Source organism: Pelodiscus sinensis, chromosome 3 (genome assembly GCF_049634645.1).
Source record: "Pelodiscus sinensis isolate JC-2024 chromosome 3, ASM4963464v1, whole genome shotgun sequence".
Lineage (NCBI taxonomy): Eukaryota > Metazoa > Chordata > Testudines > Trionychidae > Pelodiscus > Pelodiscus sinensis.
Window position 1 is genome coordinate 100,804,834 of NC_134713.1, and position 20,983 is coordinate 100,825,816.

General features: G+C 44.3%; 1 protein-coding gene across 2 annotated transcripts in view; it reads left to right on the forward strand.

The window, feature by feature from the left end:
* VTA1 (vesicle trafficking 1) overlaps positions 1-20,983 on the forward strand; it is a 77,005-nt gene that overhangs the window by 18,699 nt on the left and 37,323 nt on the right. For both annotated transcript variants that reach the window (XM_075924313.1, XM_075924314.1), the window contains exons 2-4: positions 12,449-12,543; positions 17,810-17,937; positions 19,093-19,168. In XM_075924313.1, the coding sequence (XP_075780428.1) occupies positions 12,449-12,543; positions 17,810-17,937; positions 19,093-19,168 (299 nt within the window). The remainder of the gene's footprint in view (positions 1-12,448; positions 12,544-17,809; positions 17,938-19,092; positions 19,169-20,983) is intronic.

A 20,983-nucleotide genomic window follows, 5' to 3' on the forward strand; every position in this document is an offset into this window, starting at 1 on the left:
AAAGCATAAAGAAGAACTCAATCTGTGTTGAGTGGTATTAAGCAATTTAGCTTCCTTATGAGGCTATTAGGAATCAAGTATGTCCCCGTGGGTGCTCCACTGAAGGTGTTAGATCGTCCCGGCGCCAGAGATAGTTTTCTTGAGTAGTGACCTGCCAGACTGCACATGCGCGGCACGTGCTCTGTGCCGTTCGTGCCCTTTTGTTCTCTTGAGTGTTCCAGCTTCCGTAAGTTCCTTCTTCGCCACCCAAGGTCACAGATGGAGTGAGCTTCTCTCCTCAGAGAAATCCTGACAGGAATATAGTATATAGTTTATTCACAGTTAGTCATAGTTCTTATAGTTACAGTCAGTTAGTTAGTTAATATAGTTTTTAAAAAGTTTGTTTCGTCAAGTAGTTTATAGTTCGCTGTGCCAGATTCCCTGTTCTACGAAATGCACCACATGCCATGATGCCATGCTTGCATCGGACGGACAAGCCAAGTGCATTAAGTGCTTCAGCGAGGTTTGTGTGCCTCAAAAATGCACCCATTGCAAGTTGATGGTCAGCGTGCATAAGGACGGGGAGGTGAAACTAAAGATGTTCCTTTTTGACAAGGCGCTTAAACTGAAGGAACATTCTCTCATTGTCTCCACTCCACAGTCTCTGAGAGCAGAAAAAAGAAAGGCCATTTCCCTGTAGTCAGCTCTGGCCTGAAAAGAGAGTCGCCAACTTGCACTTTACCATCAACACGTGTAAGTGTCAGTGATAAGCCCGGCACATCTGGCACTGCATAAGTGTCACTCAGAGCTGAAACCCTGACACAAATCTACAATTGCACCGTCAGCGGTCATAACGGTCCATCAGTCGGCACTGCCGGTGACTGCACTGATTACTTTGGTGCTGGCAACATCAGCGTCACATGTGCCAATGACTTCGGCATTGACAACGTTGACACTGACTACTCGTGTCGACGACATCAGCATTGCAGCCCTCGGCGCTGCGCACTTCAGCACCGGCCATTCATATTACCACCTCTCCGACACCGAGGGCTTCGACACAGACAGCATGTGCATCCTTGGCACTGTACGTCTCATACAACCCTCCAGCACTGAAGAAAACACCTTATGAGTGCTCTTCAATACCACCAACGAGCTCGGAACCACTGACGTTTTCACGGGAACAGTCTTTGGCGCTGCTGTCTCTGTATTCTACTCACCTGCCAACAGACGGTTCGTTCCCCTTGTGGGCAAACCAGATGTCACACATTGAGATACCGTTCATCACTGTCCCCCTGCACGAGATACCCACATCATTCTCCTCCTCCTCCTTCAAGGGGATCACCACACTCACCACAGTCTCCACATCTTCCGGTACACCACCAGATGCATCACAGGACCGGATATCCATCTCATTATCTTTCTCCAGCACGATGTTACCATAGACGGCATAGCCCCGCATACTACTGATACTACTCTAGACCCACCTCACCATATTTATCACTACCCTGCCTATGACTATTCTCACTGTCACCGTCACCAGTCTTCCCGTGCTCCCTCAGTTTCCCCTCAACCCTCTCATAGACCAGGGTCACGAGATCACCACTCAGTGCCCCCTCTACGGCTCACTCTTCTGAACCAGAGGAAGGGCAACTATCAGAGGTTGACGTGGAGGAACACTCACCCGACATCTCACCAACTGATCAATTGTCATCATCCCCTGACGAAGCGGCCATCTCTGGTGACCAATCCCCTCCTGGTGATCTTAGGCAATTGCAGGAGCTTTTTAAGAGGGTGGCTGTATTTCAGGACATCACCGTAACGTACGTATCAGAAAAGCAACCCAAGTTGCTTAATCTTCAACCATCACAATGAGGAAAAAAATTGCAATACTGATTGATGAGGCCATCATGGAAGCAGCTAATGAAATTTGGCAGACTCCAGCATCAGCACTGCCAACTAACAAAAGGGCAAACAAAAGATATTTTGTTCCTCCAAAGGGAGCTGATGACTTATTCTCCCACCCTCAACCAAATTCGTTGCTGGTAGTCGTGGCCCAGCACAGGTCCAAACTCCTTCAATACAAAAACACAGCGAACACGGATAATAAATACATAGATCTTTAGCAAGAAACTGTATTCTTCTTTGGCCTTACTCCTGCATATAGCTGTGACGGCGCGTTGGGGTCCCCCGTCTCCTGCACCCCCGAAATGGCATGAACAGACTCCACCAGCCAGTAGAATAGAGGTGGTTTATTGCTCCTCCAGAGTATGGCACAGCACAGATGTAATCTGGTTACAGGAACTGGGGCTAAGAGGCCTCAGTGCCCCCCTTGAGATAGGGGAGTCCCAGCCCCCCTCCCCAGCTCCTTCTCCCCTGCTTTCCAGCCAGGAACTAACTCTCCTCTTCCAGCCCTGTCCCCAGCCAGGGCCGCATTCCACCTTCCTTTGTTCCTCTCCATGGGGGGGGGGGGGGGTGACTGGTCAAACCAGTTGGGATACCCTCTTTACATAGTGACTCATGGCCTGTCCTTCTGGGCCGCGGTACCAGCTGCAGCCAGTGGGGGTTACCCCAGAGCCAGCAGCGTAGAAACCAGCCAGGTACCCCCATTACGTCACAATAGCCAACTATGCAGCATTGCTTTCTAATCATAATTTCAAAAATTACACTAAACTCACGTCCCTTCTAAAACACTTACCAGACTCTGAGACCCATTCTAAAGTCCATAGTTCAGGAGGGCTATGCTTCTTTTAGGACAGCCCTCCAAATAGCGTTTAACATAGCAGACACTTCAGCCAGGGCTACAGTGCCCTCAGTAGTTATGAGGAGAGCCTCCTGGCTACAACTGATTTGGGGGTGGGGGGGAAAGAGTCCCTTGTGACCTGCAGTCAAAGGTCGAAGATCTTTCTTTCGACAAGCAAAAATTATTTGCTGAAAAGACAGATGAGGTGTTGCATTCTAGTAAAGACTCTAGGACAACACTGCAAACACTGGGGATGTATACTCCCCCTGTACCGTCAAAAGCGATACACCCCATATCAAAGGCAGCGGGAGTTGTCGTACTCCAGATACCAACAGCACCCTTTTGACCAATCTTAGAGCAAGCAGCACCCACAAAGGAGACGACCACAGGGTGCTCATAATACCGACAACCAGGTGAACAAGCAGCAAGTTGACCTGTTGGTTGAGGGTCTGCAAAATATTCCCATCTCTCTCGGAGCACCACAGTCTACCACAGTCTTCTATCACCGTTTAAAGCCTTTCTGCCATTGCTGCGCTGCCATCACAACAGATGGTTGGGTCCTTGAAATTATCACATCAGGATATACCATCCCCTTTACCACACTTCCCCCCCACCTCCTGTCCCTCTCTGTCCCTCTTCAAGGACCCCTCTTACGAAGACCTACTAAAGCAGGAGGTGCAGTGACTGTTAAGCCTAGGAGCAGTGGAAAAGTACCCAAGGACTTCAGAGGTAAAGAGTTTTATTCCCATTATTTTCACACCAAAGAAGACAGGAGGATGGAGGCCTATTTTAAACCTCCCCAGACTGAATCAATATTTACGAAAGCAACAATTCAAGATGGTTACCCTACCATCAATAATTCCAGTGTTAGAGAAGGGAGACTGGTTTTCAGTCCTTGACCTGCAGGGTGCCTATTACCACATAAGTATTCACCCCCGCGCACAGACAGTTCCTTCATTTCATGGTGGGTACAGATCATTATCAATACTGGGTACTACCATTCGGCCATTGCCCAGCTCCCAGAGCATTTTCAAAGATGTGAGCTGTTGTCGTGGCTTACCTTCGCAGACAAGTAGTGATCATTTTTCCGTATCTCAATGATTGCTTATTGAAAGGCACATCGGAACTAGATATTCATCACATGGTTGCAACGACCAAATGAGCATTCGACTAGCTGAGCCTTATATTCAACATACAGAAATCAACGCTACAACCTACACAATCTCTAGAATTCATAGGTGCGCAGCTGGATTTGGTATCGGCAAGGGCATACCTCCCTGTGCAGCGATTCCAAGAAATCCAAGAGTTGGTTACCATCAGCCTTACAGTCCCCATACTCACCCGTCTCCTACTTATGGGTCACATGGCTGCTGCAACTTATGTCTTCTACTATACCTGCTTGCACCTTTGCTGATTTCAGCATTGGCTTGTGACGGTCTACGCTCATCACAAGAAGCAACTGAACATGCGGGTCTCTCCTCCACCTCACGTTTTACAGTCTTTTTCATGGTGGACCAATCCTCGCAGTCTGTTAGCAGGTGTACCTTTTCATCGAGACCAACCATCTGTGCACATAACTACCGACGCATCCTTCCTTGGATGGCATGCCCATATGAGTACCATGTCAATACAAGGATGATGGACCAATGAGCACTAATTCCCAAGGTGCTCGTGAAGATTACCGGAGACAAGGTGATAATCATCCTTCGAGTTCTATTTTGGGCACATCAGATATGGTTTCCCTATCTCTATCTGATGTCTCCTCTTGTCTTTGGGTTATTTAGGTGTGTATTACAAATTTCAGTAAAGAATCACTATGGACTCAAGAAAAAGATGTGGGCATCACTGCCTACAGCTTAATGGAGATATCTGCTCATTGCCATCAAAATAACAAATATGTGAAACCCTTATCCTTCAAATACTTACATGCATGCTCAACCTCACTATTGGACTTCTTGTACTAAAATTAAGTATGTCATTAAGTATGTCTTTGTAGGATCAGGACCTGAGTTCACATAAGCAATAGGATTGAGAAAAATACAGTGCTTATAGTTTACCCCAACTGAAATACTTTAGCCAATCAATTTTAAAATGATATTTTATGAGATTTTCTAGGGGGATGTTAGAGAAGGGTCACAAATTACAGTATGGAAACACTTTCATACAAAAGGAGATTGAGAGGGTCAGGATTGTTTACCTTGTATACTTTTTTGATGTCTCCTAAAACAATTAATGGAATAGAGGAGATTGATGAGACATTTCTGTTTTCTTCCTATCTTGGTAGAAAGGGGACAGTCCAATAAATTGAAAGGCAACACACATTCAAAATTGAAAACCAAGAAATAGTTTGCATAAATCTTAAATAGATCATTAATAATGATGTTGAATAAAAAAAAGAGACAGAGCTTAGATATTTATATGCATAACAAGAATATCGGGGGGGGGTTATGTTTTAGGTTTTTATTTGAACACATCTTGGAGGATATATTAAACTAGAGATGTAAATGGATTAATGCCCATCCCCCGCCCCCAAATGGGGGCAGCTGTGACAGGGTGAGCGCTTCAGCCCGGCCTCTATGAGGGGAGAGGCTCCTTTAACTGGTTAACCAGGTAAACACTATGTTTAAACAGTTAGCCAGTTAAACAGGATTTTACATCTCTATGTTAAACCTCATGCTACCAGCTTTAATGCCAAACTCTATTAGAAATTAGAAGACCACCTAATCTGGGGGAGAGGTCATTCTGTATCTGCCTAAGCGGGATTTCTTGAAAGCTCTCTGATGCTGTTGTCAGAGATTATTGTACTAGATGGCTCATGGATCTGATCATGGAGGAGGAGGGGAGTGAAACTACTGGAAAAAAATCTACTGTGTGTTAAAAATGTTTTTAGTTTTATCTGGGACCACAAACACTAAAATGTCTTACTCATATTTATGTCTCTGAGGGGTAGCTATGTTAGTCTGTAACTTTAAAAATAACTTTAAAAGCTTTTAAAAGCAAACACACAGCATTTGGGACAAGGCGTGAGCTGGGACAGCTGATTCCCAGCTCGCGCTTGGACCCCTGCTATGCCTTTACTTCCCTGGCCACCCCCACAGAGATGGTGCTACAGGAATGTGGCTTTTAAGCTGGCTCTCCCCCAGTGCCAGCTCCTGCTTTTTCCCCATTTCTGCCTCTAATAGAGGCAGCAAAGGGGGGGGGGGGGGGGCGGATGGGCAGGGAGAAGCAGGAGGAGACTAGTTGTGTAGTTACTTGACTAGACTTTTACAACCTTAATTTGGTCCATGTGAGGTACATTTCCTAAACTCTAGAAGGACTTAAATTATGAGATTCACTGTTCAAACCTAATCCCTGTTCTCAAAGTTGATTCTGTTCTACTTCAGAATCACTGGAGGAAGTTTGGAGCCCTTTTTCACTGACACAGCCAGTTCAATATGCCAGGTCTGATTTTATCTGTGTTCAAAATGGGTGTTGTATTTTCCCTTTGCCTGTTGCCAAACCTCTTGTTACCCTTCCCCACACATTCCATACAGTTTTACTGGATTTAATATATTATGATGTGCAGCAGGGACTGATTGATAACTTCAGTATTAATTCACTGGAGTTCTCAAGAAAGTTTCCAATTTAGTGTACAGTGAATACTAAAAATAAAATGTACTTTATGGTGATATTTATTCTATAGTAAATTGAGTGTGTTCTATTCTTTCAATGAAAAATCATAGTTGTGACCATTTACTTTTTTAGTTTCAACCATTATATGACATATCGTTGTAAAAAATCTCCAAATTTCCTTTATCTCCCCAAACATTACATCAAATTATTGGTTTGTATATTATTTTAAAAATATGGAAAAAAGAAACTGAGTCTTTGTCCTATTACTATAAATTACATAAATAAGATAACCAAGCCGGGGGGAAGAAATAAAATGTTAAAAATATGGATTCTGTGTCAGCTACTACAGATTATGCTTTTTACACAGTATAGACCAGGGGTCAGCAAAAGAGATGTTAAATTTAGTCTAATCGAGTAATCAATTAGTCAATAAGCGGGGAAGCTGCAGCAGGGTTAGCTCCTGCCCCAGCTGATTTCCAGCTCTTAATATCTCTGAGTCTGTTAATGCATTTATATGGCTGGTGTGCAGTAGGGGTGAGGGGGAGAGAATCAGCTCAAGCCAGGAATCAGCTATCCTGGCTCATACCCCCTCCCCCAACCGCTGCACTTCTGATTTTTAAATGTATTAAAAGTCAGTAGGCTCTTAATTAGGCCTGTTAATTCACATGCTCTAACACGTGCAATTAACGCAGAGCAGGATTAACACGTTAATTTTTTAAATGCGTTAATCACAGGCTTTAATGCTGCATTGACCCATTGAAGTGCTGCTCTGGCACTTCAAAGGGTCAGCGCAACGCAGAGCCTGGGATAAGTTGGGGACTCCCCAGCTGACCCCAGGCTTCAGTGGAGGTGGCGTTTCAAGTGGAGGTGGCGTTTCAAAGGGGCATCTACCTCACAGCTGAGCAGGGATTAGCTGTGTGGTGATTTCCCCTTTAAAATGCTACCTCCGCACATTTTCCCAGCTGATCCCGGGTTCTGGGAAAATGCTGCGGGGAGCCTGGGATCAGAGGCTGTGGCATTTCAAATGGGCAACTGCCATGGAGCCCCTTTCAAATGCACGAAGGCAGAGTTTTAAAGGGGCAGCTGCCATGGAGCCTGAGGTCCACTGGGGACTCCCCAGCTGATCCAGGGCTCCCCGCAGCATTTACCCGGAACCCAGGATCAGCTGGGGAGTCCCCAGCTGATCCCGGTTTCCACTGAAATGCCACACGGAATGCCTTGCACTGCCCCTTGGAAACGTTGACCTGGCACTTCAAAGGGGCGGGGCTGCATGGAACCCGGCGTTGTGCATTTAATCGTCATTAAATTTTTTAATCGCTTGACAACCCTATTCTTAGTACATTTAAAAAGCAGAGGTGCAGTGCCCAGTCCCCGTTACCCTCCTTCCCCCTGCAGAGACCGTGCTGGGAGGGGGTGGAGGGGAAACCAGCTTTTAAACAGACTCACCCCAGCACAGGCTCTGCTCCTCCCTCCTTGCTGCCTCTAATAGAGGCAGCAGGGTGTGGGGGGGGGGATGACTAGTTGAGGGACCAGTCAACTATCCGATAAGCTTTTGCTTATCGGATAGTCACTTACATCCCTAGTCAGTAACCTTTCTGAAGTAGCATGCCAAGATTTAACCTTCCTGCCCTGGGCCATGCCGCTCTCCTGGGATGGGTAAAGGGACTCTCATCACCACCAAGCACCGGGCTTGGTCTCCTGCCCTGGACTCCTTGTGGGGAAGGGAAGAGCAGCATGCTCACGCTTCCCTGGACGCAGAATGTGGCATGGAACCTCGGGGCTCTCTGTCAGCCGATAGTCAGGGCAGTGTGTTTGTGTGTGTGTCACACCCAAGTCTTTAACTGCTGAAACACAAGGTCCCGTCGCAGCGGGCAGCCTAGGAGGATGAAGGGCGCCCCGAGAAGTTTAACGTCTGTGTCTTTACCGCTAGGACCGGGGTCCTGTCGCGGAGGGCAGCCAGCAGGCTGACAGACGTCCCAGAGTTTATAGGAAAAGCTTATTACATCTCAGATTTCAACTGCTAGGATACAGGATCCCTTCGCAGTGGGCAGCCAGGGAGGTTGAGAGATGCCCCAACGGATCTGTCTTCTGGAAGCGACACGATCCAACGCTCAAGCTCCCCCTATACCTGTCCCTTATGACCGGCTGAAGTTTTTAAATTGTGCTTGGTTCTGTTACAGCAACTGAAGGAGTCAGGTTAAAGCTTAACCAATTACAGGTTTATTAAGGCTTATAAATCATATGGTTACAATGGCTATTGCTCTATTTAACTGCTAGCAAATATAGATCTTAAAAAAATGGTTACAAAGAAAATAAAGATAGAAAATAAAAATAATGGTACCAAGTGACAGCTTAATCTTTAAAGAGCTCTAAGTCTATGTGTACACTTAATACAAAGGACTACTTCCAGGTACAATTTTTACCCCCTTCTGTGCCTCTTGACTCCAGCGGGTCAAGCCAGGGCCGGTCCCTCAATTCCTAGGAAAGACGAATACGAGGCGGGCGTCCCCATAGAACCTCAGGAGGCCAAACACCTAACCTGACCAGCAGATAGATGGTAGATTGACACTCAGAGTAAGTGTGCTGCTGGACCCATCTTTATACCCATAGGGGCCCGTGTACTCTTTCTTATCTAAGATGCCAAATTGTACTGGTCCGTTTTTGTGGCGCCAGTTCTTACAAGCAAGTTTCAACTTAATTTACACTTGCAAGAGAGAGAACTAAATGGTGAGTACTGGACATTTTTTTACTGGGCGAGAGATTCTCCTCCCCCCCCCCCCCCCCGCGGACGGCTATGTGTTCGTATCAATATGGGTTTCAGTCAAGGGCACTCCTCAGCAGCCTCTTGGTCAGCAATTGGCGTATCTCTATTTACAGCCATTCAGGGTCACAGCAGCCTGCCATATCCGGGCCTTCTGTTCAAGGCTTTCAAAGACTATGCTGTTTTACTGCTCTGTGTGCCCTATATGCTCCAGGAAAGCAAAAATGGATGTTACGGGGGGGGGTTCCTGTCTGGCTACGCTCTCCCCCAGCCAGGAAGCCAGCACTGGCTCCAGTCTTGCGGGAGGCATAATGCTCGACTGCCTATATGGGTTTGGGGTCAGGATGGCTGGAGGGTGGAGGTTCAGGGAAATGGGAAAGGCGGGGGTAGGTGAGTGGGTGACCACGGGGTGTCCAGAACTGATGGGTGGGATCCATGGCACCCTCACCTTCTTGCCAGGAACCCATAAGAACGGCCATACTGGGTCAGACCAATGATCCATCCAGCCCAGTATCCTGTCTGCCAACAGTGGCCAGTACTAGATGTCCCAGAGGGACGGAACACAACAGGTAATCCTCATGCGATTCCTCCCCTGTCTCCCATCTCCAGAGAAACAGAGGCTAGGGTCACCATTCCTACCCATCTTGTCTAATAGCCATTGATGGACCTAGCCTCCAATGAATCTATCTAGCTTTTTTTTTAACCCTGATAAAGTCCTAACCTTCACCACATCCTCTGGAAAGGAGTTCCAGAGTTTCACTGTGCACTGAGTAAAGAAAAACGTCCTTTTGTCTGTGTTAAACCTGATGCCTATTAATTTCATTTGGTGACCCCTAGTTCCTATATTGTCGAATTAAGTAAATAACTTTTTTCCTTATTCACTTTTTCCATTCCACTCATGATTTTATAGACCTCTATCATATCCCCCCTTAGTCTCCTCTTTTCTAAGCTGAAAAGTCCAAGTATTTCTAATCTCTCTTCAATGGGACCCGTTCCAAACCCCTTAATCATTTTTGGTGTCCTTTTCTGAACCTTTTCCAATGCCAGTATCTTGTTTGAGTTGAGGTGACCACATCTGTATGCAGTATTCAAGATGTGGGTCTTCCATGGTTTTATATAAAGGCAATTAGGTATTCTCTATCCCATTTTTAATGATTCTTAACGTTCTGTTTGCTTTTTGACTGCTGTTGCATGTTGAGTGGATGTTTTCAGAGAACTATCCATGATGACTCCAAGATCTCTCTTGAATAGTTGTAGCCAAATTAGTCTCCATGATATTGTATATATAGTTGGGATTATTTTTTCCAATGTGCATTACTTTACATTTATCAACATTATATTTCATTTGCTGTTTTGTTGCCCAATCACTTAGTAGGAACCCAGGGGCCAACACAGCTTTGGGACAGGGGGACCTCACATGTTTTCCTCTGCCCTCAGCTGTTCCTACCACTGCCCAGCCCTGGAGCTGCAGCCTGGACAGCATTCATCCTCACTCACACTCCAGAGCAAGCGCCCCTCCTCATACCTTAGCCTGGCTCCAGCCTGCCCCCAGCAGCTGGCTCGGGGGCATCCCACTCCCCCATGTAGCATACCCGCCCTTTAGCAGCTGTGGCCACGCTGCCCCTGCCGTAAGTTGCTGACCCCAGGTATAGAGCATGAGTAGCCAAATTGTGGCTTGCAAGCTGCATGTGCTCTTTTACAGTTAAAGTGTGGCTTGTGAAACCTCCTCTTTCCCCTCCCTCCATTATTTGCTTCCCAGATAGGGGCAGGGTGATAGGGCTTCAGCATAATTGGGTTTAAGCGACCAGGGTTTGGGGCTTCCGTCAGGTGCCTCGTGCAGGGCTGACACCACATGCCTCAGCAGGTACATCTGGCTTTTGAACTGCCTCAAGATTATTGTATGTAGCTCACAGGGCTGATAAGCTTGTCCTATAAGGGGGAGTTGAAACATTCATCGAAAGACAAGTCTTCTCAAACCCTCCTTGATGCTGAGGCTTGTGAGACCATGGTTCTGGCACTGATGTTGATGCTGAGACATGCCCTGGTACAAACACCAATGAATGAGCTCTTTCAAGTACCAAAATACACATTTGAAGAATGTGCCCCATGTTTCCGCGTTATAACTGGTACTAGCATTGGACCTGCATCCATCAACACTGTCCTTCCAAGAGAGGTGGTACTCCTTGCCATCACCAGGCCACTCCTTTGTCCTGCTTTGAGCAGGGAACCCTCTTTCATTAGATCTGAACATTAGTAGGGAGGAACTCCAGAAATGCCTTTTACAAAGTTTTGGAGCATGAGTGGCAGTATACAGGCCAATCACTATATGATCAGTACCATTACAATTTATTATCATGTGTAGCCCAGTCAATGCTCAGTGAGGGATACCTCCCTTTATGGGTCAGTGGGCGGCTACTTCGCCTTCAGTTATACATGGGGAATCAGCTGCAGCACTGGTTCCATGGCTCAGACCTGTACAGGCCAAGCACACAGTCAGTCAGCCCTGGCCCTCACTCAGGGCAGGCAACGATAGTTCAGCGGCTAAGGATGGTCCCTGTGTTCAGCCTTTTAAATAAACCATCACTAAATGTAGGCCCTAGCTTAGGGCAGGGCAACAAATAGTTCACAAGGACTCAGGCCTCAGTTAGGCAGAGCCTTTAAACCAAAAGTCAATAAACCTAGGCCCTAGCTCAGAGAAGGACTACAAATGGTAGCCCACAGTTCCAGTGTTAAGGCCTTAAGTCACTGAACATAAATGATTTGATGTTGGCTGTGTGTCATGGAAAGGGACTTCTTACATTTTTAGGAAATTGTGGAATACAGCAGAAAGTTCCTCAAAATGGAAAAGATTATTAATATGGCTGGCTCAACATGGCCTAGGCAAGGGATGGGCAATAATTTTTTGTTGGGGCCATTTCAGAAATTTCTGAAGTTTCCCCGCTCCAAGACCGTGATTGGTCTGGGGGTGGGGGAGCGCCTTTCTCCCCCGCCTTAGGTGGCCATGCCCCTGGCTGGGAGGAGACTTCCCATGCTCCCCGGTCCCCAGGCCAATCGGAGATGAAATAAGGATGGTGATAGTTTGCAAATACTTCTGTATAGTTATAGTTTAGATCTCAATTCTGCAAAAACTTACTGGCTGAAATCAAAGTAAAGCACATACATAAATCTTTGCAGAATCCAGTTTGCCTTAAGTCTGCAATAATGAATATACTTGACTACTCAAAAGGATTAAAGTTATGATTTAACAATGTAAACATGAATTTGTTCCTCAGAATATCTGTTTTGGGGGGAATCTATATATGTAGATAAACTCACACTGTGTGCATTTGTGACCTTTCAGCATCTCTCTTTTAAAGGTCGTTTGTATGCTATGCAGACTGGGATGAAGCTTGACAGTAAAACACCAGAATGCCGTAAATTTTTATCCAAGCTGATGGATCAGTTGGAAGCTGTAAGTTGTTGGGGTTTTTGTGTGTGTGTGTTTGGTGGTGGGGGTTTTGGGGGGGGACGGAGAGGGGGGGCTATACTACTAGATAATCTGGTATTGCCTTGCTTTTTTTAGTCTTATTTAAACAATTGGAATTGTCTTTCCCTTTTCATTAATTAATGAAAGAAATCTTTTTGTGCAGGCATACTGGTTAATTGTTGTAATGTATTATTTTTAAATTGCATGCCAGCAGGATTGAATGAGGGCAAAGGGTCTACATATATTTACATAAACCTAACAGAAATCTAATACAAAAAAAGTTTACCATACAATTCCATGTGAAGTACACTCTACAATGATATTTTATTTAAACTCTACTGAGAAATTAGATGACCCTAAGAGGACAGGATTTTCAAAAGTCCTCATTGGATAAAACGATAAAATGATAGTGGATGTGGTTAACCCTATGCTGACTGCTTTTGAAAATCTTACCCTACATGTCTTGCTGGTAGAACTTTTCTCATAGTGGTAAGATCAACTAACATAATCTAAAATGTTAAGATCTGTCATAATTTCTGAACTCGATCAGTCAAGATTAAAGTGGAAACCTTAATCTTACTCATTTATTATGTAAATAATTATCTGAGCCTCTGAGAAGCAAGGACCAATACTGTGCCAAAAAAAAATCTTAAACTCAAGAGGAGTAAATTAAAAAAGAAAATATATTGTTAAATACATCAGTAAAATTATAGAATGCCACCTTATGAATTCTAATTTAAAATTCCTGTTGCTCTTCATGGAGGCGTCTGCCCTTTTCTTCTCCCTGGTGGAAGGAAGGCTATGCTTGGAAAATAATTATCACCATCATGCCAGTTATGAAAGGATCTTACGAAAAGTGCCCTCAAAGTAGTCCTCCTCTGGGTTAATCTGATCTCATACTGGAGCTCTGAACAGATAATGAAAATGGGGTCTGTGTCACTGAGGAAAGAGGCAGCCCAAGGTGAAGTAGAGGCAGTCCCCGACTTACGTGGATCCGACTTACGTCGGATCCCTAGATACGAACGGGGTGAGGCAACTCCCGCACATGCGCAGCAGCATTCCCGGGGCTTGCTCACCTGAGTCCTAGGATCCTCCTCCTCCTCAGGCCGGCTCCGACTGGGGTCCTGCAGAGCTGCTGGGCAGAGGAAAAGTGCCTCCCCATGCCCGCTGCCTCCCCCCCCCCCCCCCCTGCCAGCAACAGGCTGCCCCCTCCCCTGAGCAACAGGCTGCCGAACTGACAAAAGCAGCCTCTCTGCCCCTCCTCCCCTCTATACATGCCGGGCTCCCGGAGCGCAGCAGCGTCCCCGGGGCTCGCTCACCTGGGTCCTAGAATCCACCTCCTCCTCCTCTTCGGCCGGCTCCAACTGGCCTCTGCCTGCAGCAGCTGGCCACAGGGACAGGGATCCCGCAGAGCTGCCGGGCAGAGGAAAAGTGCCTCCCCACGCCCGCTGCCCTCCCCCCCCCCCGCGGCCTCGCATCCTGCACGCCTCCCCCCTCACCCCCTGCCAGCAACAGGCTGCCCCCTCCCCTGAGCAACAGGCTGCCGAACAGCAGACAAAAGCAGCCTCTCCGCCCCTCCTCCCCCTATACATGCTGGGCTCCCTGGGCAAACAAAGACTCCACCAAAACAAACAAAGTGCTGGCCTCATTGTGTTAGCAAAAAAAGGACCCTCCTCCTAGAACCCTGGGTGGTGTGTGGAAATAAAGCTATTAGCTCAAAGCATGGTGCAGAGCTGTTTGGTATTTGATGAGTTACTCCTTTAGTCCTGAGTTTGTCACAGGGACAGAAATAGATGTGAAATCTTCTGAACAGGGGAACAGACAGCAAAACAAACATTAGAGGGGAGTTAACCTTTCCCTATGCTATCCAAAACTAAAAAAAATGTTTGGCTAGAGTTTCCCCTACAATATGTACCAGTTCCGACTTACATACAAATTCAACTTAAGAACAAACCTACAGTCCCTATCTTGTACGTAACCCGGGGACTGCCTGTATCTGCATTATCATAATGTTCTATCCTAGAACAGAGTGAATTATGATAATCCAATCTGAAGGTGATTAATGCATTGATCACTGTGGCCAGAGCCTTATCTGAGGTTTTGTGTACATTGGCAATTGAGCAAGACAGTTTTTATGGTTCACAGGTGCTTAAAAAAACCCTTCCCTGAAATACAGAAGCTTTGCTTGGGCAAGAACTACTGTAAATAATGCATTGTCTGCAAACTTCCAAAGTGGGTGGAAGATTTTTGTCTGCAAAAGTGCAGACAAACAGTGTTTATGCTACTTAATTTTTAGCAACATAATCCTCACAGCCCTGTCAGTGCATGCTGTGTAGGGTAGTCTTAGACAGAGAATAAACAATCAAGTTTACTAGCAAACTTCAGTGAATTTTTTTAATACCACTGTTATCTGATACCTTAGCTTAGTGATGGGTCATATAGATTCACAAAGTATTACACTATTTGAATGTGAAGCCAAGGCAGAAGCTACTATGTGCTGCTGCCTTTGTATCTACATTCCTACTAGCAACAAGAGTTTGCATGTCAAAATTCTAGCCTATCTAGCATTGAATGTCACTAATGACCATTTTATACTTTGTTTACATGTCTCTATAGCTTGACTTCTAGGTCATTTAGCCTGCAGGATGCTTAACGCTTGTCATATTTGGTATAGGTTTTGTTGCAATTATAATGGTACCAGTAACAGTGGTTATTATACTGGTTTCATCTCTATAAACTGCAGCACTCTGGTCCTGAAACCAAACCACAGATATTCCAGAATCAGCAAGTCCCAGACTGCTGCGGTGGGGTGGTGGTGGTGGGCGGGGGTGACGACGGGGGGGGGCGGGGAGGGGGTGGTACTGGGAGCCCATGCTTTGCAGGGACCGGAAGCAAGTGTATGGCTCAGCTGGGCTGAAGGGGGAGCCAGGAAGCCTGGGGAGGGGGGTTGAATGTGGGGAGCCAGCAGCAGGGGGCCCAGAAATGACCTTCCCTGGTCCAGCAAAATCCCTCATCCAGGATTAGTCAGGTCTCGAGGGTGCCAGACCAGGGAGGTCCAACCTGTAGTGATATTTTCATCATATAATGTCACAACAGCACTGCCTCAAACTTGCCTTAGTTAAGTCTAAGTTAGATAGCTATTCAGTAGTTCCTGTCTTGTTGGCATTATGACAGTCTTGAACAGCTTTTCTGTTTGGAAAATGGTATATACAGCAAAGTGTAATTGACACGTTGGTGTTGGAGCCTGTTGAATCTTGCTACGTCTTCAAATATTCTTATGTAGAAGCTGAAAAGAAGGGGAAATGGTTTAACTTTGGTGTCTTGGAGAGGAACAGCTTCCCATCACCACTTTCTGAATACTCTTGGAAATGAATGATTGGAGCAATAGCACCATCTATTTCAGCAGTGATAGCTAAGTAAGCAAATAGCACCTTTTGGTTCATATCTGAAAAAAGGTCAGATAATTTGAGCAATGAGATGTGACCTCTACTCATTACCATAACTGAAGAAATGTGCTTCTTGTTACTGTGGTTGTCTCCATGGGGTACCCATGAATCTGAAGTTCATTTGAGGAGAATCCAGGATGTTGGCAGATGGTTTTTTTTTGTTAGTTGATTGTTGCCCTTTTCTCTCTTTTGCCTAGGAATGGGGAGCTGGAGACACAACTATAGTTGGAAGATTCTTAAGCATCAGATGGTTTTTAAGCTTTCACAGACTAGCATTTTTAGGTAATTTGGCATTTTAGCTTCTTTGAAGGAGGTGTTGATCATTTGTTAATAGGCACAGTTGGTTTGCACTAGACAGGAGAGGCACAGAAATGGTCTTTCTGGTCTTGGCTTAAATATTTCTCAGGGCTTTTTCAGCTTCAGTGGATGTTATAGCTTAGACTTTGTCATTGATGGTGAAGTGCACACAGTTATCATGCTTAATCAAGTGCAGATGCTGAATAATAGGGATGTAAGTGTTTAAACAGTTAACTGATACGCATCAGCTTATCCATTCCAGTTAAATGCTTCTGTGAGTGAGTGCCAGCTTCCGGCCCTGCTCCTGGGAGTAGGCTTATGCCCCACAGGCTCTACAGTATAAGATTTATAATGCAGAGCCTGCAGCACAGCCAGCTCTCCAAGAGCGGGGCCAGCAGCTGGAGGTGGTGCGCACCGGGAGCTGGCTTGCACTAAAGGCAGAATAGCTTAACCACAACTTACACTATGGTATAATCTGGCTCCCAGTGTGCACCAATTCTGGCTGCCTGTCCTGTCCTGCTCTTGGTGAGCTGGCTGCCATCTCATGCTGCAGGCTGTGCTACAGTTTAATTTTGTAAAGAAAAAAAATTATTTGCAATAACATTTATATTTTAGGGCTAAAGCTCTTGATTGTCTGTTTTTGGGTACTTTTTTTAACATTACTGTAGATGTTCCTAATATTATAGATTTCTGCCCTGTAAAATTTAACTTTGTTCATGTGTGTGCACTTTGGGGAAAAAAAACCTACCTACCATTCAAAGTTGCATTTACAGTTTTTGGGAATATAGAAGTTGTGTGTTAGTATTCCTGTTTTTTGTTCTGTACGAATAAACTGAGATTTCTTTTAAATGCAGACAGTAAGTCTATTCAGAAGCTCTACATCCACCTGTTGTAACTGTACCAGTGTTATTTACTTTACGGATTTTATTAGGAAACCTGAGGCTTCTTGTACTCTGTAACATCTTTGAAAAGAGGTCTTTTAAATTGCACTTCGCTGTTTAAACTGAGCATTCCAGTAAATCTTTAGGTCATTAGAGCAGTCAGGTTACAGCTGGGACTCCCTTTTCATTAAATCTGCGTTTTTATTAAATACTATAATGAGCAGAACAAAAAGGCTGATTCTATGAAACACACATTAGATTATGAATTGCGTAGTGTTCATTCCTTACTCAAAATTCAAAACATACGGTTTTGCAGCTAGAGGAAAAAATGAAGTACTCTAAATACTCTCTCAAAACAGCATATCTGCATATTTCTTTCAATATTTCTAAAGACCATTAAGCTTTTATCTTAATACACATCGTTCCAAGCTACTAGTTCATAATATTTTCTCCCCCCAAAAGGCCTTTCTCTGTCATATAATAAGAAACTGATGTAAAGTTACTAATCGTGTTTCTGTGTTTAATTGCATCTGGATTGTTTTGAATTAGCAAATTGATCCTATGTCCTTGCTATTCAATTGCTGGAAGCTAGTCAATAACCAGATATATGTTTTTAACTTACTTCAGATGAAAAAGCAACTGGGTGATAATGAAGCTATTACTCAGGAAATAGTTGGCTGTGCCCATGTGGAGACTTATGCTTTGAAAATGTTTCTATATGCAGACAATGAAGATAGAGCTGAGAGATTTCACAAGTAAGTGAAGAATAAAAGTATTTTTTGCCTTCATTAACTATCCTAAGTAATAAATCTAGGGTCCAGAAACTCAAATATCCAAACTCTGTCCTTTCCTGATTCATGGAGAAACATAGGGTTCTTATCTGCACGTTGCTCTTGGTGATTTTTTTTAAATCTGTTTGTCGCTACCCCTTATTGGCAAATTATTCACCTCATTTTGAAAACAGCCTTATGTTGACCTAGGGAGAGACACCTGTAGCCAATGTTGAATTGTCATAATCAAATATATCAAAGGCATTTCCATTGATGTACTACTGGAATATCTATGATAACACATCACTAAAGTCAGAGTTATGTAGACTAATGTATAGTATTTCTGGATAATAAAAATAACTCATTTTTTTATGAAACTATATTAGAATGTCTTAAACATTGGTATCTACACAGAAAAACACCAGATTAGTTTTGAAAAATATGTATTTTGCCTTTGAGTTAGAGGCATTAACAATTTAAATTTATCCCTGATTCCAAGAATTATGAAGTTTTTAAACTATGTTCATTTATTTTAAATTTCAGTGGCAATTGTTTTTAACAAATAAACATTTTCCTGTGATGTTTCATAATACAATGTTATGACAGAGTTAAGGTTAGTGAATTTGACTATAAACAAAAGTGAAACTGATTTAATTATTTTTCATGGCTCAATCTAAAAGAAACATCAAAACTCAGTGGTAAGTACATTAAATTCAAATTCTTTAATTTTTTTCCTTTTAATAAGGTAGTGTTTGTAGCAAAGGTAAGAAATTTTGAGTGGAGAGGTTACATCATGTGATTTTTTTTAAGTGTATAGTATCTCCCAAACTCATAGATCACCATCAATAAGCAAAATTCTTAATATTGCCATAGTAATAAATGTCAAATAGTTCCTTTTTCAGTCTGTATTATTATTTTAAAACTGCCTTATTAAAATAATATTCATGTAGGTCTGTCCAGATTAAACTCATTGGGAAAAAATGACACCCAATTTCAGTGAAAGATTATAAAAGCTAAAGATGTGAATTGAATAATCTATTTCTAGAGACTTTTAGGCCCCAAAATTCTTACCTTAAAAATCTGACACTAATGATATTCAGTATAAGAAACTAAAGTTAGCATGATGTTTGTTTCTTGTAGAAACATGATAAAGTCCTTTTATACTGCAAGTCTCCTGATGGATGTTTTGTCAGTATTTGGGGAGCTCACTGAAGAGGTAAGTTACACAGGCATACAGTATGTCATTGATTACTACTTTCCATCCGTGATACAAAGATACTGTTTTAGTCTGTTAAATCTTTGTTTTACTATTTGGATCTGAATATATTAACTGTTAATTGTGAATATGAGTGTAGGCTATGTTTCCACTTACTAGAGGATTGATGCTCTGGCTATCAATCTTCCATGGTTTGATTTAGCAGCTCTAGTAAAGACCTGCAAAATTGAACTCAAGGTGCCCCCGTTAACCTTGGTGATGCTGTGAGGCTGTCCCAGAAAATCAATGAAAGTTACATCGACTCCAGCTACACAATTTGCATAGCTGGAGATTCATATCTTATAGAGATTTTCCTCTGCCAGTGTAGATCTGACTGTAGATGGGTTTAATCACTGTCTACAACTTCACTCTTTTGATCATAGGTTCTTAGGGAATCTCATCCAGAATTTCCCCCATACATGTAATATACAGGTTGTGTTACTATTCTTTATGCATAGACATTTTACATCTGTACAAGTGTTTATCAGTTAGTACTGAACATACTATGTATGTATATGAGGATAAAATATTGTACTAGGGAGGATCTCCATTAGAACTGGGGAGGGAAAATGGGAAAGCGTAAGTCCTGTTCCTCCTCCTCCCATTTAAAGAAAAGCATTTCTCACCACTAATAATTGAGGTTGCACTATATATTTTAACATACAAAATACATGTTTGGTGCAAAAATAATAGATATTCTTTAAAAAGAATGTTTGATGTCATAAAGTACCAAAGTTCAGTTCACAAATGTACTGCCAATGTTGCAAATTGTCACTTTATAAGCATGTCGAGCACCTCCAGGACTAGTTTCTGGAAAGCAATTTCTAAACTAAATATTAGGGATGTCAGTGTGTAGCACCCCTCCTCTTCTCTCCCCCCCCCCCCCCTTCCGGTGCGCTGCTGCCTCTGATGGGGGGCAGGCTGGAGATAATACACATGGGAAGCCTTCTTTCAAGCAGGTTCCCTGGGTGTATCAGCTCCAGTGGTGCTTAAAAGCCAGGCCCTCCCCCCCACACCAGCTCTGCGATGACGCCTGTCCCCTTCACCTCCCCCCACACTGCTGCCTCTGTCATAGGCAGCCACATTGGGAGGGTTACCATGAAGCAGCCTATGTCCTCAGCAGCTTGGGTCTGCTGCATACAGAGGCTGATCCACAGCAGCAGCCCCTGTCTGCAGAGGGTCTCAGCTCCCCATGGACAGAGGCTGCTCCGGCACCCCACAGACAGAGGTTGGTTTGCAGCAGCACCCCCTGTCCATGGGGGATCCAAGCTCCCTGCAGACAGACGCTGGTTTGTGGAGCTCAGACCCCCTGTGGACGGGCTGCTGCCACCCAGTGCTGCTGCCTCTGTATCAGAGGCAGCAGTGTGGACAGCAGGCAGCTGATCTGCACAGGGAGCTGGTTTTTATACTGTCTCCCCTGGTGGACTGGCTCCCACATGGCACCTTGCGCTGCTGCTTCTGATACAGAGGTGGCAGCGCAGGATGGCAAGGGGCTCCCTGGGAGTGGGGCTGGGAGCGCACCAGCTACCAGCCCAACCCCTGCAGACTATCCAGTAGTTGTGTAGCTGCTAAGATTTAATGTGATTACATGACTATTCATCTACACATTATCTAACATCCTTACTAAAATTTAAAAGTAACTGAAGTAGACTTCATTATTGCAGCTTTTTACAGCAGATTTCTTCAGAACTGACTGAACATAATACCTGCTATTAAAAAAAAAAAAAAAAGCCACTAGTATTATTTTAAAGAAAGGGTGTCTGCCAACTAAATTCC